Source organism: Parasteatoda tepidariorum, chromosome 5 (assembly GCF_982258835.1).
Source record: "Parasteatoda tepidariorum strain Cologne lab strain chromosome 5, Ptep-v5.0, whole genome shotgun sequence".
Lineage (NCBI taxonomy): Eukaryota > Metazoa > Arthropoda > Arachnida > Araneae > Theridiidae > Parasteatoda > Parasteatoda tepidariorum.
The window spans coordinates 36673121-36693936 of NC_141759.1; the positions used below are offsets into that span (position 1 = coordinate 36673121).

General features: G+C 30.4%; 1 protein-coding gene across 2 annotated transcripts in view; it reads right to left on the reverse strand.

Annotated features, from left to right (window-relative positions):
• Positions 1–20816, reverse strand: part of LOC107452431 (protein ced-11) — a 76711-nt gene that overhangs the window by 18962 nt on the left and 36933 nt on the right. The window contains exons 14-21 of one of the 2 annotated variants that reach the window (XM_043050967.3): positions 20082–20196; positions 18157–18300; positions 16068–16289; positions 14335–14509; positions 11868–11936; positions 7080–7191; positions 6421–6613; positions 897–1033 (exon numbers count right to left, since the gene is read on the reverse strand). In XM_043050967.3, the coding sequence (XP_042906901.3) occupies positions 897–1033; positions 6421–6613; positions 7080–7191; positions 11868–11936; positions 14335–14509; positions 16068–16289; positions 18157–18300; positions 20082–20196 (1167 nt within the window). The remainder of the gene's footprint in view (positions 1–896; positions 1034–6420; positions 6614–7079; positions 7192–11867; positions 11937–14334; positions 14510–16067; positions 16290–18156; positions 18301–20081; positions 20197–20816) is intronic. The other variant, XM_071185639.2, reaches the window with a different exon arrangement.

The window sequence follows — 20816 nt, forward strand, 5'->3', positions numbered from 1 at the left end:
CAAAAATACCAAGTTTATCTCAGCGATTATATTTTCACTCGCTAAGAAGATGTTCACAACATATTTTGATAGGGAAAAAACATTTCCTTTTTAATTTTTATTTCCAATATAATTTGACAAGTTCCATCACCGTTCCTTCACCCCTTGGCGAACAAAGAGCACATATTCTTTGTTACGTGTTGTCTCACGTATTCTTTGGCCAAGCTTCACCCAATATAATTTGACAAGTTTCATCACCCTTCCTTCACCCAACATAATTTGACAAGTTTCATCACCGCTCCTTCATCCAATATAATTTGACAAGTTCCATCACCGTTCCTTCACCCAATATCATTTGACAAGTTTCATCACCGTTCCTTCACCCAATATAATTTGACAAGTTTCACCACCGTTCCTTCATCCAATATAATTTGACAAGTTCCATCACCTTTCCTTCACCTAATATAATTTGACAAGTTCCATCATGGCGAAGCTGACGTATAAAGAGACGAGATATCTTTATTTTTTTTCAAGTTCCAATGCTTGATTTTAGCTCGTTTTTGCCTTAATTATTTGAGATTTGCTATCGTGCTCATCCCTGTTCCATTCTTCAAAATTTATTCAATAATTTAGATGAATGAGTTGAGTGAATATCTCTGAGGGGCAGATTTATTTTAATTAAATAATTTACGCAGGTCTCATAATAAATTCTACAATTTGACCCTTATTATTTTGATAGAAATTTTGGTATCTAAAAATGTACTATTGATAACATTTTAGCAAGAGAAAATAGAAGTCCAATATTGCAACTTCCTCATGAAACTTTACTCTAATATTTTGTGGCCATTTAATCCCACATGATGTAATCTAAACTTGAACTGCTACTTTTGAAAAGTATATTTAAAAAAATTTCTTACATTTCCATTTCTTTTTCGCCGTATTCTTTTACATGGTTTTCATATTCTTGCTTTTCCCAATATTCTTTAGCAAATTGTCTCCAGTAGCTGGATTCATAGGATGGAAAAGATTCTTGATGACATCTTGATTTCTCTTTCTTTCAAATTCAAATAAAAAAAAAGAATTAGTTATCATGCATCAAGAAAGAAAAAAATACGTAGACCACATTTTTGTGTGTTTAAAAATTCATACATTGTATAAATTTGTTATTACTTTTTTCTTTCGAAGCATCAGATTTTGGGATTTTTTGATTTAAAGTCTTCTTAATTCATTGATAACAAAAAGCCTGCCGGTCAGATTCGGGAAAGTTTAAAAACTGGTTACTAATGTTTCAGGTGGCTGTTGGAAATTTTAAAGAATTAAATTGCATTTAAATTTTAAAATATAATTTGGACAGTTTTAACATCCAGATACGTTTCCTTTAGTTTACAAATGTATCTTTGTAACTAAAAATCAATTTGTTTCTTCATTGTACATTTCATCTACATTTTTCTGAATCCTGGCCATCCTGAAAACGTTATTTAAGTTTCTAAAAAAAATGAAAGCATATAAAATTAGATGTGTGAAGGCTGCTGCATGCCATGAAAAACTCTAAAATCTAGGATCAACGCGCATTACCGAGTTTACAGGAAGTTTAAGTTAAGTCAGCGGTTCTCAACCTTTCAGTATTCACGGCCCAGTTTTCAATCATAATTTTCATCGCGCCCCCCACTTACAGTAAAATGTATACAACAATAATGTATATTGAGTATTTTGAATTCTGTCTTTAAAATATTTTTAACTAACTGCCAAAACAAAAGTAAAGCAAAAGCCAGCAGCAATTGAGATTGCAGAAACTATGTTTGGAGTTAATTTTTCAAAAGAATTACCGTCCTCTTTCAAACGATACTGTTGCTCCTCGAATTGGTGATACAGCTGAAAATGTAGTGTCAGCTTTTCTCGATGTTGCGTGACAAAATGTTTTCAATACAGTTTGATGAAGCATAATAAAGATGCTCATTTAATTGTCTATGTTTGATTTTGTGATAATATGTCAGTAGTAAAACTACTTTTCTGCAAATCAATAGAACTCAAAACAACAGCGCTAGCATTATTTGCTATTTCAAATGAAGTTATGAATGAGGCAAACATAGAATGCAAAAATTGCATCGGAATATGCACCGATGGTGCTCGTTCAATATCCAGAGGGTTCGAAAGTATACAAGCACTTGTAAACTTGTAAAAAATCGCCTCCATGCGTCTGGACACATTGCATGATCCACAGAGAAGCTTTGGCTTCAAAAGAAATGCGTACCTGGTTTTAATATTGTGTTAACTACGGTTGTAACGATTGCAAATTATATAAAAATGAGAACCCTGCCTGAGATAAAGAATCTTTTCCGCTCTTTGGGCCCAAGGAAGTCACTAAAAATTATTAATTTCTTTTTTAAATTTAGTATGCTTTGATTAAGTAAGGTGGGTAAGCCAAAGGTGGTCAGTGCTCCTAGCGTAGCCCACCCCCCAAAGTAAAATTAAATTTATTGTGAATCATAAGACGTCCCTGCTGCATTATAAATCTTGTATCTGAGGTGCATGAGGCTGAATTGGAAGATATTTCCTTGAATGGCCTCCACTCTATGAAGTGATTTAATTTTTTGCAGTTGTTCTAATTTCCGGGTGAGAAGATATTGTAATTTATATGTGTTCAAATTCTTAGAACTTTGAAAGTTTATTTCTTTTTCTTTAACCACATTACTTTAATTCTAATTAATCTATCAGATTAATAGTTTTAAGTCGTGCAAATGGTGACCATATGCATGTTCCCGAGGTGGCCCGACACCGGTGCCATCTTGGGGACACAGGGGCCACCTTCGGAAACAAACGTGAAATCTATAAAAGAGTTCATTATAAATCATTACGTAGCATATTATTTCTCAAAGAGGAATGATTGAATTGAATGCCAATTGATTTATTTCATTTTAGGCAAATATGGAACTTTGGTATTTTTTAAACTTTTATAATATTTTGATATAATAAATAATATTTTTTGTATTGTTTGCATTTTAAAGTAATTTTTCAGGTATTTTTTTATTTTTCTGGGAATTATGAGTGTTTTTGTGGTCGATTCTGGTATTTTCTTGTAAATATGGGTATTTTTATACTAGTTATGGGTTAGGTTAGTTAACTCTAGTATGGTTATTTAACTCTTGTTAGTTAATCCTTTTGAAAAAATTAACTCAGTAATAAAGATTAAAAGAATCGCTAGTGACTTCACACAAGAACTATCAATGTAAAATCAATAAACAAATTATACACTCTGAAAAATCAAATATCTTTTTCAAAATCGGGAAACTTGTTCCTACAACAAGACACTTAAAGTGCCTTTTTAAAAGACGTTTGCCAGTCTAAATGTTTTTTCTAAGGATAATTTGAGTAAGTGAAAAAGTGATTTCAATATATGGCTCACCTTTGGAACCTGTAGGAAACCTTAGGCGCAAAAGCTACAATTTTGAAATTGTACTATAAAATAAATGAAATTTTATTTTACAATTAAAAGTATACGTGATATATTAGAGATAGGTGTAAGATGTTACAAAAAAATTTTCAGACACACAGACTTAACCAGAAAATTAGGAAAAATCCTCAAAGCAAAGCCATCTTTAGCTCATAACCTTAAGTTTTGATTCAATAAGTTGTTTCAATTTAATCAGTTATTAAATATGTCCAATTTTTTTCCTTTCTATGTGTTAGTGCGCTTTCCTTTCATACAGTTAATCATTTTTTTAAAAATAATATTTTCTCTTGAATATTCTCGCGCCACCCCTCTAGTGTGCTCGCGCCCCCCTAGGGGGGCGCGCCCCACAGGTTGAGAATCACTGAGTTAAGTGCAAAATATAAAGATAGGTTTTACTTTTCCATCATTACATTTGAAGGGCTTGGGGCAATGTACTGATTAGTCTTACTTTTTATTTCTATTTTTTAGCCGCACATCTTAAATACTGAATAGCATTGAACAAATAGAAAATATAAATATATATATGCATGTTTTTATTTAAAATACAATAAGCAAAGTTTAGAAAAATATATATTGATACAATCATATAGAGATGATTCTTAAACAATTCTTTATCAATTAGGCGCGTTTGACGTCGAACTAAATCTCTATTGCGGTGAGTATGACGAGTATACTCCTAATACAAAATAAAAAATTCCCATTGGCTATCGAAATTTCAATAAACTACAACAAGAATGGTGGAGTGTTTCTTTTATATTACCTATAAAATTGCTAATGTTTTATATTGAGGTGGCGAAGGCGGCTCGTGAGCTGAAACTAATTACATACATAGGCCATAACTTAGATGGTGAGCATTCATTTGAGTAAACAAATGCTTAAAAATTGCGCAAACGATTAGCAAAGTCAATACTGCATGGCTCTTTGCTCTACAAGGCAAAGCATTTTTCAGATTGAATACAAAAATCTGAAGCATTCATTCCAAAAGCTCTCTTTACCTCGCTTTTGAAGAGAGGAGAAACTGTCATTTCATTTATGACTAGTTTTTGGGAGGAGTGAAAAAAGCGATAACTATTTTTAATTATAAACTATTCATAACTATTTACTTTGTCTTATGTGAAAAAAGAGAGTGCAATACATATGTTATAACTATTAAAAAAATCTTGAAATTAAATTTTTCGTTCATTTTTGCCCTTGACACGTCATTGCTTGATTTTAATTCCACACCCTGTAGGGGATTTCTAATATACTATGCTTAACTGGTTAAACAATTCAAAGAATAAATTCCAAAGGGTAAACTTTTCCATGAATTCATAGTAAAAATTTTGATACTGTTCGTTTTCGAAAGTAAAATCTGGCATTTCCGCACGATTCTATTTCAAGAAAGTGTTAAATGCGAAAAAAAGAAGAAAATAGAAAAAGAGAAATAGACTACCTTGAATAACTTTTGACCTAATAATCGGATAGTCACGTTCTAGGACTCAATCTTAATCGTTCGAGGGGGGTGACCTCAAATAAGCCTTAAAATGTCTTCTGTATCTATTTATTAGCACAAATATGCTAATAAATAGATACAGAAGACATTTTAAGTTACAAAATCAGACACAAAAACATATTTTCTCTGAACAAACATACTTTTTTTTTCGGTGAATTCAGATTTTTGACCGCCAAAATAGAGGGGATAGCCGGAAATTTGGGACATATGTTCCCAATAGTTTGGTCAAGAGAACGCTCCGAAAATTGAACCCCTTAATGTTAATTTTGCTTATTTCGCTATATCACGAGAATTTTTTTATGCAAATTGAAAAATTTTTGCACACAATTATAAAATTCGTTTAACCCAGGATAAATCCATGCAAAGAATAATTTTTAGTAAATATTTATTGCATTTGAATATTTTATTTAATAATGGTCGAAAAAATTTTGAATTGTAACGAATACAATTTTTTACATAATTTTAAACAATGTAATTTTATATAGCAGAGCCCAAAATTTGAGCAAAATCGGTCGAATAGTTCCTGAGAAATCGAATTTTATCTGACTTTTTTTTAAATTCTTTTTCTCAAGAACTATTTGACTCATTCAACTCAAATTTTGTATTTTGTCATGTAAAAATACATTTTTTAAAATGATGTAAAAAATTTTATATCTTACTATTTAAAATTTCTTCAACCATCATTAAATAAAATAATAAGAAATAATAAATATTTACTAAAAGTAATTATGGCACTAAATCATTTTTGGCTCAGCGATTTTAATAATTGTGTATAAAAAATTTTCAATTAAAAAGTTCTCGATGTATAGCGAAATGCGCAAAAAGTAATATTTACATTTAAGAGGTCTTAACTTTGAAACGCTCTCCTGACCAAACTATTAGGAATTAGGACCATATTTGCGGTATCCCCTATATTTTGAGGTCGAGAAAAGAAGGTATGTTTATTCAGAGGAAGTACGTTTTTGTGTCTGATAAGTTAACTTAAAGTATCGCCAGAACTTAATTAACATATTTGAGGTCACACTCTCTCGAGCCATTAAGATGGAGCTCTAGAGCATGAAAATCCGATTATTAGATCAAAAGTTATTCAGGGTGGACCTTTTATTTTTGTGCACTGTACATATTTAGAAATTTTGAAGAGTATATAGTCTTTCTATTTAAAGAACTGTTCTCTTCACAGTCACTGGAATTGCCAGCAGCTATGGAATCTAACCTTAGCAACTACTATCCCTATATCCTAGTTTGAAGTAGCTCAATCACCTAATTATAGTCACCAACAGCGTTTGCCTTTAAATAGCTATCGGGGTTCTTTAGGTAGAGAGACATTAAACGTGGCGCACTGCAATCCTTCAACTTTTCTCTCATCTCACCTTCGACATTGATGAAACCGAAGCATGGGCAAATCAAGGAAGGTCCTCAGATATGAAAAAAATATATGTATGACATTCTCCTTATGAGAATGAATCTAAAGATAAAATAAATATTATAAGCAACTCACCTCCAACTTCTTATAACCAAAATGACAAGTGTTTCTAAAAATCATAAATATGCATTCGCAGAGCATCCCGATTAAGCTGAATATGTTGAGGGGAGGTGGCAAACGTAAAGAGACTGAAAACTTCGTTACTAAATTATAACGCTGAAATTTCCAAAGTGTGTCACTTTCAGCTTCAACTTTATTTCCAGTATTGCTAAGGAGAGAAAAAAACGAAAGGAAAAAAAACATTTATTTTCACAAATACACATTTGCTATTAGCTATTTCTCAGCTAGAGTTCCTATATATAACGTAGTTAGTAATTCATTAGCCACCAGTGTGTTTCGAGTGATTTTTTCAAAAAAATAAAAACTGGTTAGGTAATTATTCTATTTTGTGAAATTTTATTATGATGTAAGATAACGTCCTTTTTCATCAAAATCAAGAAATCATGAGTTATCAATATTTTTAGAATTTAAGTAATAGTTTAAAAATTATAGTCTTAGCTTTAGAGCTTATTTCCTATCACTTCTTTTGAAAAGATAACTCGTTACACCACTGCAAGTTGTGCAAACACATCGTCATCGGGGAATGAGTTAAAATAATTGGGATAAAACATCTGAATCTCCTCAAATAAAAAATACCTTTCAAAGTCATTTCAAGTCTTATTCAATAAATATACCTAAAGAGAGCAAATAACACAGGCAGAAGAATCAGCTTCAGAAGAACCATGTATTGAAAAACAATCAGGTACGAAGGAAAGTTTAAACCAGTAGAACACTTTGAGTCAGGATCTGAAATTAAAAGAAAAATTCTCAAAGTAATATGAAATTGCTAAAATCATTTATTCTATTCCTTTCAGTGACATTTTCAGTTTCCTTAACAACAACAAAAAACTTCGTTGGTGGCGCAAGATTAGGCGAATAAGTACTTCCATCAGCGCTTCCCTATTTGCACAGAATTTTTTTCTATTACTGGAACTGGATTGGCAGTTACTTAGAAATTCTAAGCAATGACGAAGAAAATATTCGGACGTTATCCAGAAACTTTCAGAGCTTTGGATGAAAAAGGACTACCCGACAATGACGCTTTAAATTTATTTATTTTTCAATTATCTATTTATTTTTCAAATAATTTTTTTATAAATTATTTATTCATTTATATTTTTTGCTAATGTGTAGTAACTTCATCATTGGTCAATTTATTTCACCTTGCATAAAACTTTGGGCTAGGTCTACGAATAGAGGTAACAATGCTTTCAAAGCAACTTTCGTTGAATACATTTTGATAATTAACAGTGGTGTAGATCAGCGGTTCTTAACCTATGGGTCGCTACCCAAAATTGGGTCGCGAAGCATATTTCTTGGGTCGCGCTGAGTTGAACCAAAGAAGTTAGTAATACACCAAATCATAAGTAATACCAACACCTCCTAGAAGAAGTCATTGTGGCTTACTCAGCCTATGCTTAATGAGGAATTTGTTAATATTAATCAATTTCAAGAACATTTAATAGAAACACAAAGTGGCCAAGCACTTCGATACAATTTCTACAAAAACACTGAATCTTTATGTGCTTTCTGGTTAAAATTAAAAACCGAAAAGTCAATAATTGGTAAAGAAGCCCTAAAAGTATTATTGCCCTTTTCAACAATATATATGTGTGAGGCTAGTTTTTCGGCTCTGTGTGCAATCAAAAACAATTACCGGAACAAGTTAAATCCTGAAATAGATATAAGTTGCTCCTTGACAAGCATTCAACCGAGGTTTGAAGATCTTTCAAAATCTATTCAAGCACAAGGTTCTCATTAAAACTGTATGACTTGCATTTGAAATTTAAAAGACTTAACATATGTATTGATATTTCTTTCTTTTTTTTTTAGAAATAAGTTAAGATGTCAATTATTTTCAAAAAGTTACAAATATATTTTAATTTGGTCAATTAAAATTATTAAAAACACTTGATTATTAATTAAATTTTCCTTGGATCGAAAAGTACTTTTGTTTATCTTTATTATTAAAAAAATAAATAAAAAATTTGTAAGTTAAAAGAAATCATCATCGTAGGATTGAAGATTTTTTAAAAATACGATCTAAAATAAAGCAATGAAAAAAATTTGACTTTTTTTTTGGGTCGCGACATGAACATATTTCTCAAATTTGGGTCGCGGCTTAAAAAGGTTAAGAACCACTGGTGTAGATAACAGCCCCGCAACCCCAGCGGTGCGAGAAGGGAGCGCCCAAAATTAATACAGTATATTATAGGGGTAGTGCATAACCTGCAGCACGTTGTGGCACATGAATCTAATAATTATTGTAAACTATTATATTTTTTTTTGGGGGGGGGGGAGAAATAAAAACAAAATCGGAAATTTTGAATTTCGCATTTAAGTTTTTGACGCGTCAAATCTTGATCGATCGAGTTTTTCGATCACTACGAAATTCGGAGGTTCAAAAATTCTAAAGTTTAATACAACATATTTTTAACACAACAAAACTATAGTGTGTGAATTTCAAGTTTTAGTAATTACTTTTGAAGCTCTTTATTTGTGCCAATTTCATAGTTAATCAAAGCGACTTTTCGATTGTGTTTTCGGAGGTTATTGTCGGATTTCCACGCGCTTCTTAAAATTCCGATCTTTTTAAATACGATATTATGACGACTGGCGAGTTCCGAATCCTGCAAATAGCAATCACCTTTGACGATCTTTATTTGTGTCGATTTTATCATAAATTCAAGCTATTTGCAATCGTTTTTCGGCACTACATAGTTTTGAAAATCCCGATATTTATAATAAGTATCAATACGACACTCGAATCGTGCATTTAAATGTGCATTTTATTTGTGTCAATTTCACAGTAAATTTGATAATTTTTTTTAATCGCTCTTTTAATAGTCATTGTTGAGCTTTCCTGATATTTTAAATCCGGTATTATAACAATTTGCAATTTTGGAATCAGGCATTTTAATCATCACCTTTGACTTGCTTTATTTCCGCCGATTTTTTGTCAATCCATGATATTTTTCAATAGATTTTTTATTTTTATTTTTCGGTAGTTGCTGCTACTCATTTTTAAATGTTTTTTTTTTCAATCTTGATATTTTTAATACAATAATATAACAAAACACGAAATTTGAATTAAACTTTTTTTTAAATTTTAATTTATTTTCTAATTTTTTATAGTCTAAAAAAGTAAGTAAAAAGATACTGATAATTAAGAACCAGTTTCTTTAAAAATCTGCCAAATCAGTCAGGTTTGGATACAGATCCTTGAAATTTTCAGAATATGTTCTTCATGTAAAATTATTAGACACGTGTGTTTTTATTTTTGAAAAAATCTGTTTTTATTTTTGAGGGGTCAAAACTAAAAATCCGCTAAAATTTGAGAAGAATATATCGGTTTAAAAATGGCTATACTATTTGTGAAACTAGTAAATGGTAGTATTGACCATTATTTTAAGTTCTACTAAGTTTACTCTAATTAATACGATATAACAACTTTCAATGGACCTTTGCATTGAAGGTAGAAGGTCATTTGAAAATCTTCAAAAAACGGCAATTTATTTAGGCTTAGACCTTCAAATTCTATTAGTATCAACAGTGAATCACAATGATATATATTTCTATGTTTACATACTAATGAAAAATACCTAAAAAAATAAACATATGTAGGGCAAAACCGCACCCATGTCGATACACGACTTCTAGATAAAAAGTTTTCAAAGTTTTTATGGATAAATAGTACAGTACATTGCAATACAAAGTCATAGATTCAATGGATTTTAAAGGATTCATGAAATGAAATAAAACCAAGTCAAGTAAAATCAAAACCTGTTTATTATTAATAATTTCAGAAATATTTAATATCTTATTTTGAGCTGTTATATTTCCGATGCACTATTTTACACTGAATTAATATTTGGGCCGATAAAGCGAATAGTATATGTAATTTAAATTGTATATTTTAGCAACATGAATTTAAACTCATAACTATTTACATTTTTGATATTGTAATGTAAGCACTCAAAGTATTGGATCCCGTGTTCAGTTTGGGATGCTAAGATAAAAATATAGATGCATAAATGGGTGAAAGTCAGAAACTGTACTTTTTATAAATTAAATCATATTAACTTTTATAACTTTAAAACTATTAGTTCTATTAATTTGATTTCGATCTCCTACGATTCAGACTAAATAAATAAGTAAGATCAAACCCATTGTCTGTCTATAAGCACTGACAAACGTGTACATATAAGTACAAAACATTGCTTTTTATTTATACAAATTTTAAAAATCCAATTCAGTTTCCCACCAAAAAAGATGGTAATAAAAATCAAATAAATTTCTTTATATTAATTAATTAAAAATTAATTATAAATCAAATAAACTTAATTAATTTATTCTTATAAATCGATCTCAACCGCAAGAATATTTTAAAATAACATTAGAAAAAAATGATCCTATAAAGAGATAATAAATTACTTTTGATTGATATCACTACAAAATATTGCGTAGTACTGTATAGGTTAAGAAACAGTAAGAAGGTTCTCTATTGTTGGAGTGGATGGCTATCTCAACTCTTCAGCTGTGTGGTGTGATCATGGGATCACCACAATATTTACTTTTCATACTGGGCTGTCTCCAACAGGAGCGCCCTCTTCATTGCCTTTGCAGGATCTCTAGGGCTCGACTCATAGCTCGTCTTTAGAGATTCTTGCAACCGCTAAGGAGGGGACGCTATCTTTTGGAGATAGACCAGTATTCCCCGTGGATCTCGAGCAGTTGGTTGCTTTCTTAAGCAGCAGGATAATTTTTGTTTTTTATCCCCCTGTGTGCTCTAGAGTTTAATCGTTGATTTTTACCATAATAAGTTTTTCCTTATCTTCTAATTATTTATTTGATGCATCATGTAATTCAGCAAGAAAACAATTATTATTTCAATGACTTAAATTTAAATTACTATCTACTCCCTGGAGCACACAGGGAGGATCCAGCATCCACGTGGTGGATTTAGGCTTTTGTGAATTGATGAGCCGTATACTGAAATGAACATGTTCTTAAAAACCGAAATAAAGTAAAGATGCTGAATGAACTTCTTCGTCTACAAAAATCTGTGTTTTTCATTTGAATGGTGATATACCACATCTAGCACAAGCAGTTGGCGGATGATCTTCACCTCATGGCTCTTCCTTCAACCACACCCCACGACAAGCTGATTTTCCTAAAGATTCTTAGTGGACCAACTATAAATTTTATGGGGTGTTAACCTAATGACGAAGTAGAATACAGAAAAACTTTTGAAAAATAATGTTGATATAAGAATTTTATATAATAATTTGGCAACGGACATTCAGTTTACAAAACGTGGTAGAATAACGGGGATAGTTTTTTTTCTTTCTAATTAGTTCTAAATCACATTATTTGAAAAGTTACAAAACAATTGTAATTGTAGAGCGCTTGATGATACTCACAATTACTTGCTAGACACGTTTCAACTGATTCAGAACTTGGCTCCAACAGACTGCAGTGTTGTTCTGTCCCTATTAAAGGAAAAGAAAATCATATGATCAGGGCTTTAATCCTTCATGAATATCAACTGCAAAACATCGTCTATGGCACAGTCTAGTCTACATTTTAATTTGCGACTTAATGAACAACGAAAAGAACGCAATTTGTTTTTCTTATAGCAACGAATTTTAAGTTATAAGTTCAAAATTCTGTAGGACACATAATAATTTAATGCTCAAGAAAGAAGACAGACCATACGTTGATTTCAAAACCGCAATGTCACTGTAATTCAAACACTGAGTTGTCGTTGGGAAGAACTAGGTTCTGATTCCTTTCAGCGATTTGAAGCCCGTCCGGCATTTCCTCGAAGGGGACCAGCATATACGATAAGTAAAGGCAGTAGGTGCGCAGGGCCAACATCACGACGTTGATCATAAAATTATGAAGATAAAACTTCCATTGGAAAAAGAGAGAGGCTATTCTAATCCTGAATTTGTCTTTTTAACATATAACATTTATTTATGAAAAATTTCTTTACCAAGGAAACTATAAACGCACCTTTGGAGTTTCTTTGTCTACGAAAGGAAACGTAAAATTGGAAAAATTAATAAACAAAACTATTTCCTTTTGCTTTTTGCTTTTATGTCATTAATTAATAAACAAATGAAATTTTTTTTAAATTAATGACTATAATCTAGTTCTTGAAAAATTTGGAAGATACTGGAGTTTGACCGGAGTGTCATAAACTTAAAATAAAATTTTGACAATCTTGAAAATGGTTCCTTCAATTCTTCCAGATCGGGTTTCTTTCAACGTTAAAAAAACTCAATATTTGCTCACTTACCATATAATTAACTGGTGGCCACTAATTAAAGTGATTCAGCTGTAAAAATTCAGCGTTTAAAGTGGTAGCAGTCGTGACCAAGTACCTCTCAAGTGCAAAGGATTAAGCAATGGAGACAAATAAAAGAAATTGCAAAAATGTTTTAAAAAAATATTAAAATACCAAATTTCAGATAAATAAATAGTTAGATAAATCAAAACTAATCCAATATTCTTTTTAAAAAATTTTAATTAATGTCCGCAGATACTTTCTCCGGTGTTTATATCTTCATCTTTTAATAATAACGCATTAAATATTTCTTAAAAACTGGATCACATGATATACTATTTTTACTTGCCAGCATTGCCCTGAACTGACAGAAATAATTAATTTCCCGCTCTCCCTGAAGAACTGACAATAATTAACCCCTTAGATCACAGATTTTTTGAAAAAAACCGGCTAAAAAAATAATTTTTTTTAATGTAAAAAAAACACACTTTAGAACATTGTCTTTTCGTTTGGTGGACAATTTTGATATACTGAGCTTTTGTTCCATAGAAAAAGGCTATATTCAGAGATGCCAAATGCTCCGAACAAGCCAAAATAATTAAAAGAAAAACGGTAAATAACTACAAAGTAAATTTTGGAAATATTTGACTATTTTTGCTTGCTTTTTAGAAGGTATAGCATGACATAAGTACTATAAAATGGATAATTTTATAAACCATATGTTTAGAAATAAACTAAACTCAGTGGCGCGACAGCCCATAGAGGGCCAAGGCCTACTGTGCCCATCTCAGTTTTCTTGACCTTGGGCTCTGGTGTGCAGGAGCAGATGTTCCGGTCAGGTGGTCAGCCGAACGCGGAACCCCCAGTGTTTAGTTCCCAAGCATGCTTGGTACTCATTTATCTACCCACTGAAGGGATGAAAGGCTGAGCCAACCTTGCCCGGCCCCAGGATTGAACCAGGGACCTGTGGCACGACCGCGCGAAGCGCTACCGCTCAGCCACCGGGCGTCATCTTTAGAAATAGTGGTGGATAAAAATCTACAAAATTGAATTTAATAAACCAAGAATCACAATTGATAAACTACCACTTTAAAATATATATTTGCTGTCCGGAGCAAGTTGCAATCTCTGTATATTTTATATTTGAATAAATAAGTGTTATAGCTTACAATCCTATGTAAATGATAAATATCAATAAAACGTTAAAACATCTTCTTTCCGTTTGTAGTAAAATATTTATAACTACCATGACTTCTTATAGTTATAACAGATTAAAATAGTTTATATACCTGATATTTTTAGAACTCAAGTGAAAGCTAAAATTACAAAGCTTGTAATATAATCTATTCACCACTGTTTACTTTTTCTCAGATATGAAATAGTCCCGTTTATATTTTATATCGATTCATAGATGGTACTCATGATTTAGTTATGGAATTCATGGATGTTTTATCCCCTTCTTTGAAAACAAGCTAGGAAGCCAATAGTTTTTACAACCAAGTTTCTTCTCATTTCCTTATAAGATTCACAGCGGGAGTTTTTCGAGCAATAAGTAAGTTAAGCTTTCAGTAAGTTAATAAATGAGAAATATGTCTTACCTCTAAGTTCCTCGACTGGTGTCACAAAAAAACTAATAAATGCTTTATGAAAAGATTTTCTGAACATTTCAAAATCCAAAGGATAATCAGGGTATAATATAGCTTGCATTGCAATGGCATTTGCTATTATTATTAAAGCTGATAGTTTCATAAAGTTGATAAAGTCAATTGTGATCTGCATTAAAAAGAAATTTGATTATTGTTTGTTATTTTACAAAAGATAAGATTCATCATTTTTATACCATCCGATATAGAAATGGTGAAATATTTATACGCAAAAAAAGTCTCAGATATGTGAAGAATGAGATTTTTATCTTTATATATTTTTTAGAAGTTTTAATGTTTTTATTATTTTTCGAGAATTATTATAAATATCAACCTTTTTAGTTTTCTGACCTTTTTTCCTATGGTAACTCTAAAAATTTACGATTCTTTGTTTAAAAAAGTCGACTAAAAGGTATTTAGTCCTCCGCGATATTCGAATAACACTGGGGAACAAATCTTTTTATGCCTTTATAGATTTGATCTTGCCTAATTCAAATATGGGAATTTTGAATATGAAAACATTTTTGCTGCTAAAGCTACAGACTTTTTATTTTTAAAAATAATATTTCTAGTTTATATTTAGTCGAAATGTTTTTAGTCGAACAAGTTAAAAATTGCATACGAATTTATGCCCGGAAATCTCGACATACGTGGCTGGGGGTGCTTCCCAATATAACTTGTTCATAAGCTCACGAATAACAGTTTATAATAGAGAAGCACGCTTAGCGGTGTATGTTGATATTTTCAGGCAAGGGTTCCAATGCAGTTTTAATCCTGAAAATATGCCCCAACTCAACTAAAAGTATGAGAAGGCGACATTTATGCAACGCCCAATTAATTATAATGTTTTTAACTTGTACATTTTGATAAAAAAATAGACTAAAAATGTCATTTAAAAAACAGACTGTTGCATGGAAAGAGAAACAGATTGCAAATTTGAAATCAACGTTACGAAAGTATCTAAGATTCGTTAAAAAATTTCAAGCAAAAGCAACAGAATAAAAACTGTTCCAGAGTGTAATTTCAACGTAATTATAAAATATGTATGCCACTTTAATATAGTTAACTTGCCAAAATAGAACAAACAAAATAGGCAACAAAATAGTTAGCAAAATAGAGCAAAATTATGCAATTTGCATTTCTATTATCTTCTATCTTTAAAATCGTCACTTTATAAAATACTTCGCAGAAAAGGGAGCAGTTGACAAAGCTGAACATTTATAATGTAAAAAAGGTACACAGTATTTTAGAGATCGTTTTTCAAAAACCACTCATAATTTTCCCACTTTTTCTTTTTAAAAAAATGAATATAAATTGAGGGAAAATCTGAATGAGCCTTTGCTTTTAACAAGTTATTTTTATAATGTTAATAATAAACGCCATAATAAATATTTTTTGAACATAAAAAGAAAATGAATTGACAAATAGCACAAAAAGTGTACAAACGTTGTTACTAATATGCACAATTAAACTTGAAAGTTTATAGTTATTAAAAAAATGTGGTTGATACGCAAGTCAGTGAATTTAAAAAGAGCGGAAAATCATTGAATGGTTTAGTCATTACCTATGTAAACCAGGGACACTTCATCTATATTATAAAAAATATACTTTGTACGCGTTTGTAAGTGTGAAGTGTTGTAAAGTAAGTGTGTTTCATTCGTACATAACTGAGGGAGGAGAATTCTTACCATATATTTGACTCTATAAAGCAAAGGTCCCAATGTTGAAGATATAGGAAGATAGATGAAAATCATTCGATAGAAAAACCATATCAATCCTATACATATAAGAACTTTTCCAACGTAAGGATCTTTCCAAGGTGTTATCCGAAGTGTGGCATAAAATATTACAAACAATATCATATACAATATCTCAAGACAGCCGTAAAATAGTTTAGTATTCGGAAAAGCCTGAAAAATAATAATTTGCTGTCAAAACAATTAGACTAACTACTAAAAATACTTTTAATCCAATTAAGTATTATCTACTTTTAATACTAGGAAAGATATGTACGTAATTCGAATACCTATGGATATATAAAAAGTAATTTTGTTCCCAATTATTTCTATGCGTAATTTTATTCCAAAAATTGCAAAATGAATGCAAAAAATAGTCCTCCCAAAATTAATATTCTTACAATAAAACCAATTTTGAAAACTGCTTTATCTTTGGCGATTTTTTCCTTAACCCTTTACCAAATTATTAAAAAAAATATCGAAAATGCGTTAAATCTTTTTCATTATTAAGTGATGGCTATTTTAGACTATAATTAAAACTAAACGAGCAAAAAGGACATTTTCATCGTTTAGTTTCAATTGCAGTCATTTAAATAGATTTAGAAATTCGAAACAAAGATATTTTTCCAATGAATGAGCACTAGCTGCGGTGACTCAGGGAATACTGCTCTCACGTCCCAAAGAGATGACCCAGGTTCGAATCCCAGTGGAGAAACATAGTTAAATAAGAGGAACATTGTCGGTTATTCAATACAAATTCTGAGCCCAGATCACACCGCTGACATAAAATTTTCTCAGTAGTATAGTTCGTTCACCAGGAGTTGGCACTTGACTCCGCCTTCATCACGTGGTATCCAACGATACTATTTCGCTATTTTTGGGAGAAGGATGTGAACAATCCTGAACAAGGTTGCTATTTGGCGATCGTATGACACAAATATTTATTTCGCATTCCTTATGTGCATTTTTTTAACATTAAATATTTCATATATTCGATTATATTTTTCGCTTTTGAGTTAATAGTTAATCCTTTTTAAGACATTTTGCTGGGAAAACAGCAGTTTTTAAATTTAAAATATTTTTAATTAACTAGATTAGCGAAAGGTATAATAGCAGATTTATAAAGCGTAGTAAGTGACCAAAAAAAAATTCACTGTTTGCGTTTGGCGCGCTTTAAGGGTTGTCTGAATTTCAAGCGCGGAGACGTTTCTCCTCTTACTCCCGCGTTGAAATGAACTCTTCGTTCGAGAAGGTGGAGCCAAGTGCCAACTCCTGGTGAACGAACTATAGACGTATCATGGGTTAAAATTCACTCACCGTTGGGATAGCCGATGGTGGTTTTCCTTTACATAACGCAAATGCGGGGGACAGTTTAATTTAAAAGTCCTAAATGAAGGCTAGTTTGTCCCCATGATTGATCCAAGTGCTCTCTTGTCTTCTGGGTTCAATTCAAAATTATATGGCTACGGAGTTGGGCATTCATAGTCGTAAATTCAGAATGGGGTTGGCTGTTCAACACTGGTCAAAAAATAAAATAAAATGAATGCGCATGGTCCGGGAGTGGTCATAGTGAGGAATATTTTAAAAACTAACTTATAAATCACCAAACGGTTCCTTATCTATCACGTGTATTATTGTGTATAGAAATAAGAATCGAAATAAAGCTTAACAATTTCTTACAAATGAAACAAGAACAATAGTTAAAAGATATTTTCATTTTGATAACACAAGAAAAATATTATTTATTTTTCTTTCAGTTATGAATAACTTTAAATAAAACTGCGATCTTTTTATTTTTCTTATTAAATAATTTAGTTAAAATTTAGTTTCTTTTAACAATTTTAAACAACTTAAAAATATGAGATGGCACAAGGCTTTAACGAATCTGCATTAAAATGCACCTACATTAAAATGCATTTTCTTAAACTAAAATTATATCGGCATTAAACCGAATCTGCGTAAACTAAAAACGTATCTGTATTAAAATATCACAGCATAATAAAAACGTGACTGCAATTAAACCAATTTGCTTTAAACTAACCTTTTGCAAAGCATAAAGTCGATGCATAGAATCAAAGGCTATTAAACTTGTCCAAATACAAACTGCTAAATCTAGTGTCGTGTTTCCACAAGATGGCCAAATGACAGCCAAACTAAAAACTATCAGGTACAGAATGTAGAAAATCTAAAAATAATTATGAAACAATAAGAGGAACATTATGGATATGAAACTGTAATATGAACATTAAGAAAAGTTACAAACCCGAAAAAATAATAATTCTTTTGTATGAATAACTCAATTTTTACATTACTAAATTTTTCAGCTGTCAAAAAAATATGCGTCCAAATTTAATTAGTGTCATTTATTGTTACAATGCAGTATATCCCGTAACAACCACCCTTAAGGAGCATTTTTAGTGAAGTTAAAGTAAACTATGCATGTTAAGGATCAGAAAATGAAAGAATAAGAGACAAAAAAAAAAACTTTTAAAACTTTAAAAAAAAGTATAATTGAGATCAGAGAGAGCAAAGGGTGAAATAAAATCATCAAAAAGCGTTGCTTATCCGTATAGTGGGACAAGAATGCATTCGCCAGAAGCCGCTTAAAAGTTTTCTCCTTAAATTAATTGGGTTTTGGTGATTTTAAAACCTCTCCTGCTCTTATTCAAAGCAATAGTGTTTGGTCATAGTCACATTTATTTTCTCACACCTAAATACTGATTTGTGAATCATAATATGCTTTTTTTACTTCATTTTTGCAAGCATTATAAAAATTTATTCTAAGGGTGGTCATTATAGAATGCCCTTTAATTTAGCATTTTAATTCTTAAGCATTTATGTATATGAAAGAAGCATTAAATAAAGTTTCTGTCTAAACGCTATTGCAAGTTTTACCATTTTTTAACATTGTTAAGGGTCTCCTTCAGAGTCATATGGAATTCTATTTTCTCCATGTTAACAAACCTAGCAGTGAATTGTATGAAAACAATTTTCTAATTTATTAAGTAACTAACAAATATTTTTTAATATTTTTCGTTTCATTCATTGAACCTAGTTAAATTCCAGTAAACGTGAAATATAGTTAACCTAGTTATGAATTTTTATATTTTATTCCTTTGTCGAAAAATTTTTATTTAACATATTTTTCAAACTTTTTTCATTGTTTTGTATCAATTAAGGTCAAAATAAGTGAAAAATATTAAATTTAGTATTTTAATAATTTATTGTTATAAAATGCTACATAAAACATTGGTGTATTTTTCTGCATTATTCCAAACACGGCTCACTTCCAAACAAAAAACCTTTCAAATTCGCACTTATATTTGCAGAAATTTAGATCTAAGAGAAACAGTTATTCATCATTGAAATTGATTTTGTAAATGAATTTTATGAAATCAATTATATTTAAATTTTTGAATATAAATTTTTAAAAAAAATTAAACTACGTTTTTCGGATTTTTTATTTCAGTACAACTATAATTCCGATAATCAAACAGATTTTTTTTGATAAGTAATAGACTGTTTTTTATAGTTAAAAAAAATTCTAAAATACGCTTTTGCTTGTAATAAGAGCGTCAGAACAAATATATAAAAGGGCACCAGTGTCTCATTTGAGTCAAAGACCAAAGGTTAAAAGTAGTTTTAAGACTTAAATTTTGAAAAGTTCAAAAAATTTTAAAAGTATTTACAATCTTAAAATTCGAAATTTGTCATCTAGATTCAATAGTACATATTTCAGAACATAAAACAAAAAATATTTAAAAACATTAATTAGTCATTGAATAAATAACGAAATTGCTTTTAAGTAATTCTCTGTTAGTTAACAATGAAGAAGAATGCCTTTCTTTTGCTTGAAGCGGACACTTATACAATATTTTCAATGATTAGTTTAAGTTTAAAGTCACCTCAGAATAACTAAAAGTTTTGTACATAACAAACCAATACAGATAAATGCATATTAATTACATGAGAGACCCAAAACTTAGTAATCGGAGCACTCCACATCCAATAAATCATTTTCCAAAGCGGTGGATAACCATATCTCATGAGACGCATACGATCTCTTTCTTTTTGGGTCGCACTAAAAATAAAGAAATATCCTCAGTGGTTTTAAGTTTGGCTACGCACAAAGAATAAATAACAAGCAGTTTCAAGTTAGATAAATTTTCAAGCACTATTTTTATGTTTAAAATCGAAAATTTTACTTCATCTTCAAAAAAGAAATCTCTATAACCTGTTTCTTTAATAATTTTAAAATAATACGTGAAATAAAATTCGCTATTAATAAGATACATTTCAATCTCCAAGTGACAGTAAATTTATATACTAATAAAATATTTTATGTAAACTTTTATTAAAGAAATCTTTAAAATTTTAAATTGTATATTTCAAGTATGGTATACCACATTAACATTTTTAGTAAACTTCTAACAATGCTTTTTAAAATTTTAAATCTAATTATAATATTAACAAAATATAATAAAAGAAATTACAATAATGTAATTATAAAAACAATTAATAATAGTCATAATAACAAAATAATCAATAACAGCAGTTATAGTCAGGTTTAACTACCCTAATTTTTCCTTTCTCCAACGAAAATAATCGATAATACAGCAACAAAACTTAACAGAAAATATTGATTATAATAATAGTAATGAGGATTTTAAAGCATGGACTTAACAGCAGCGACACTCAATT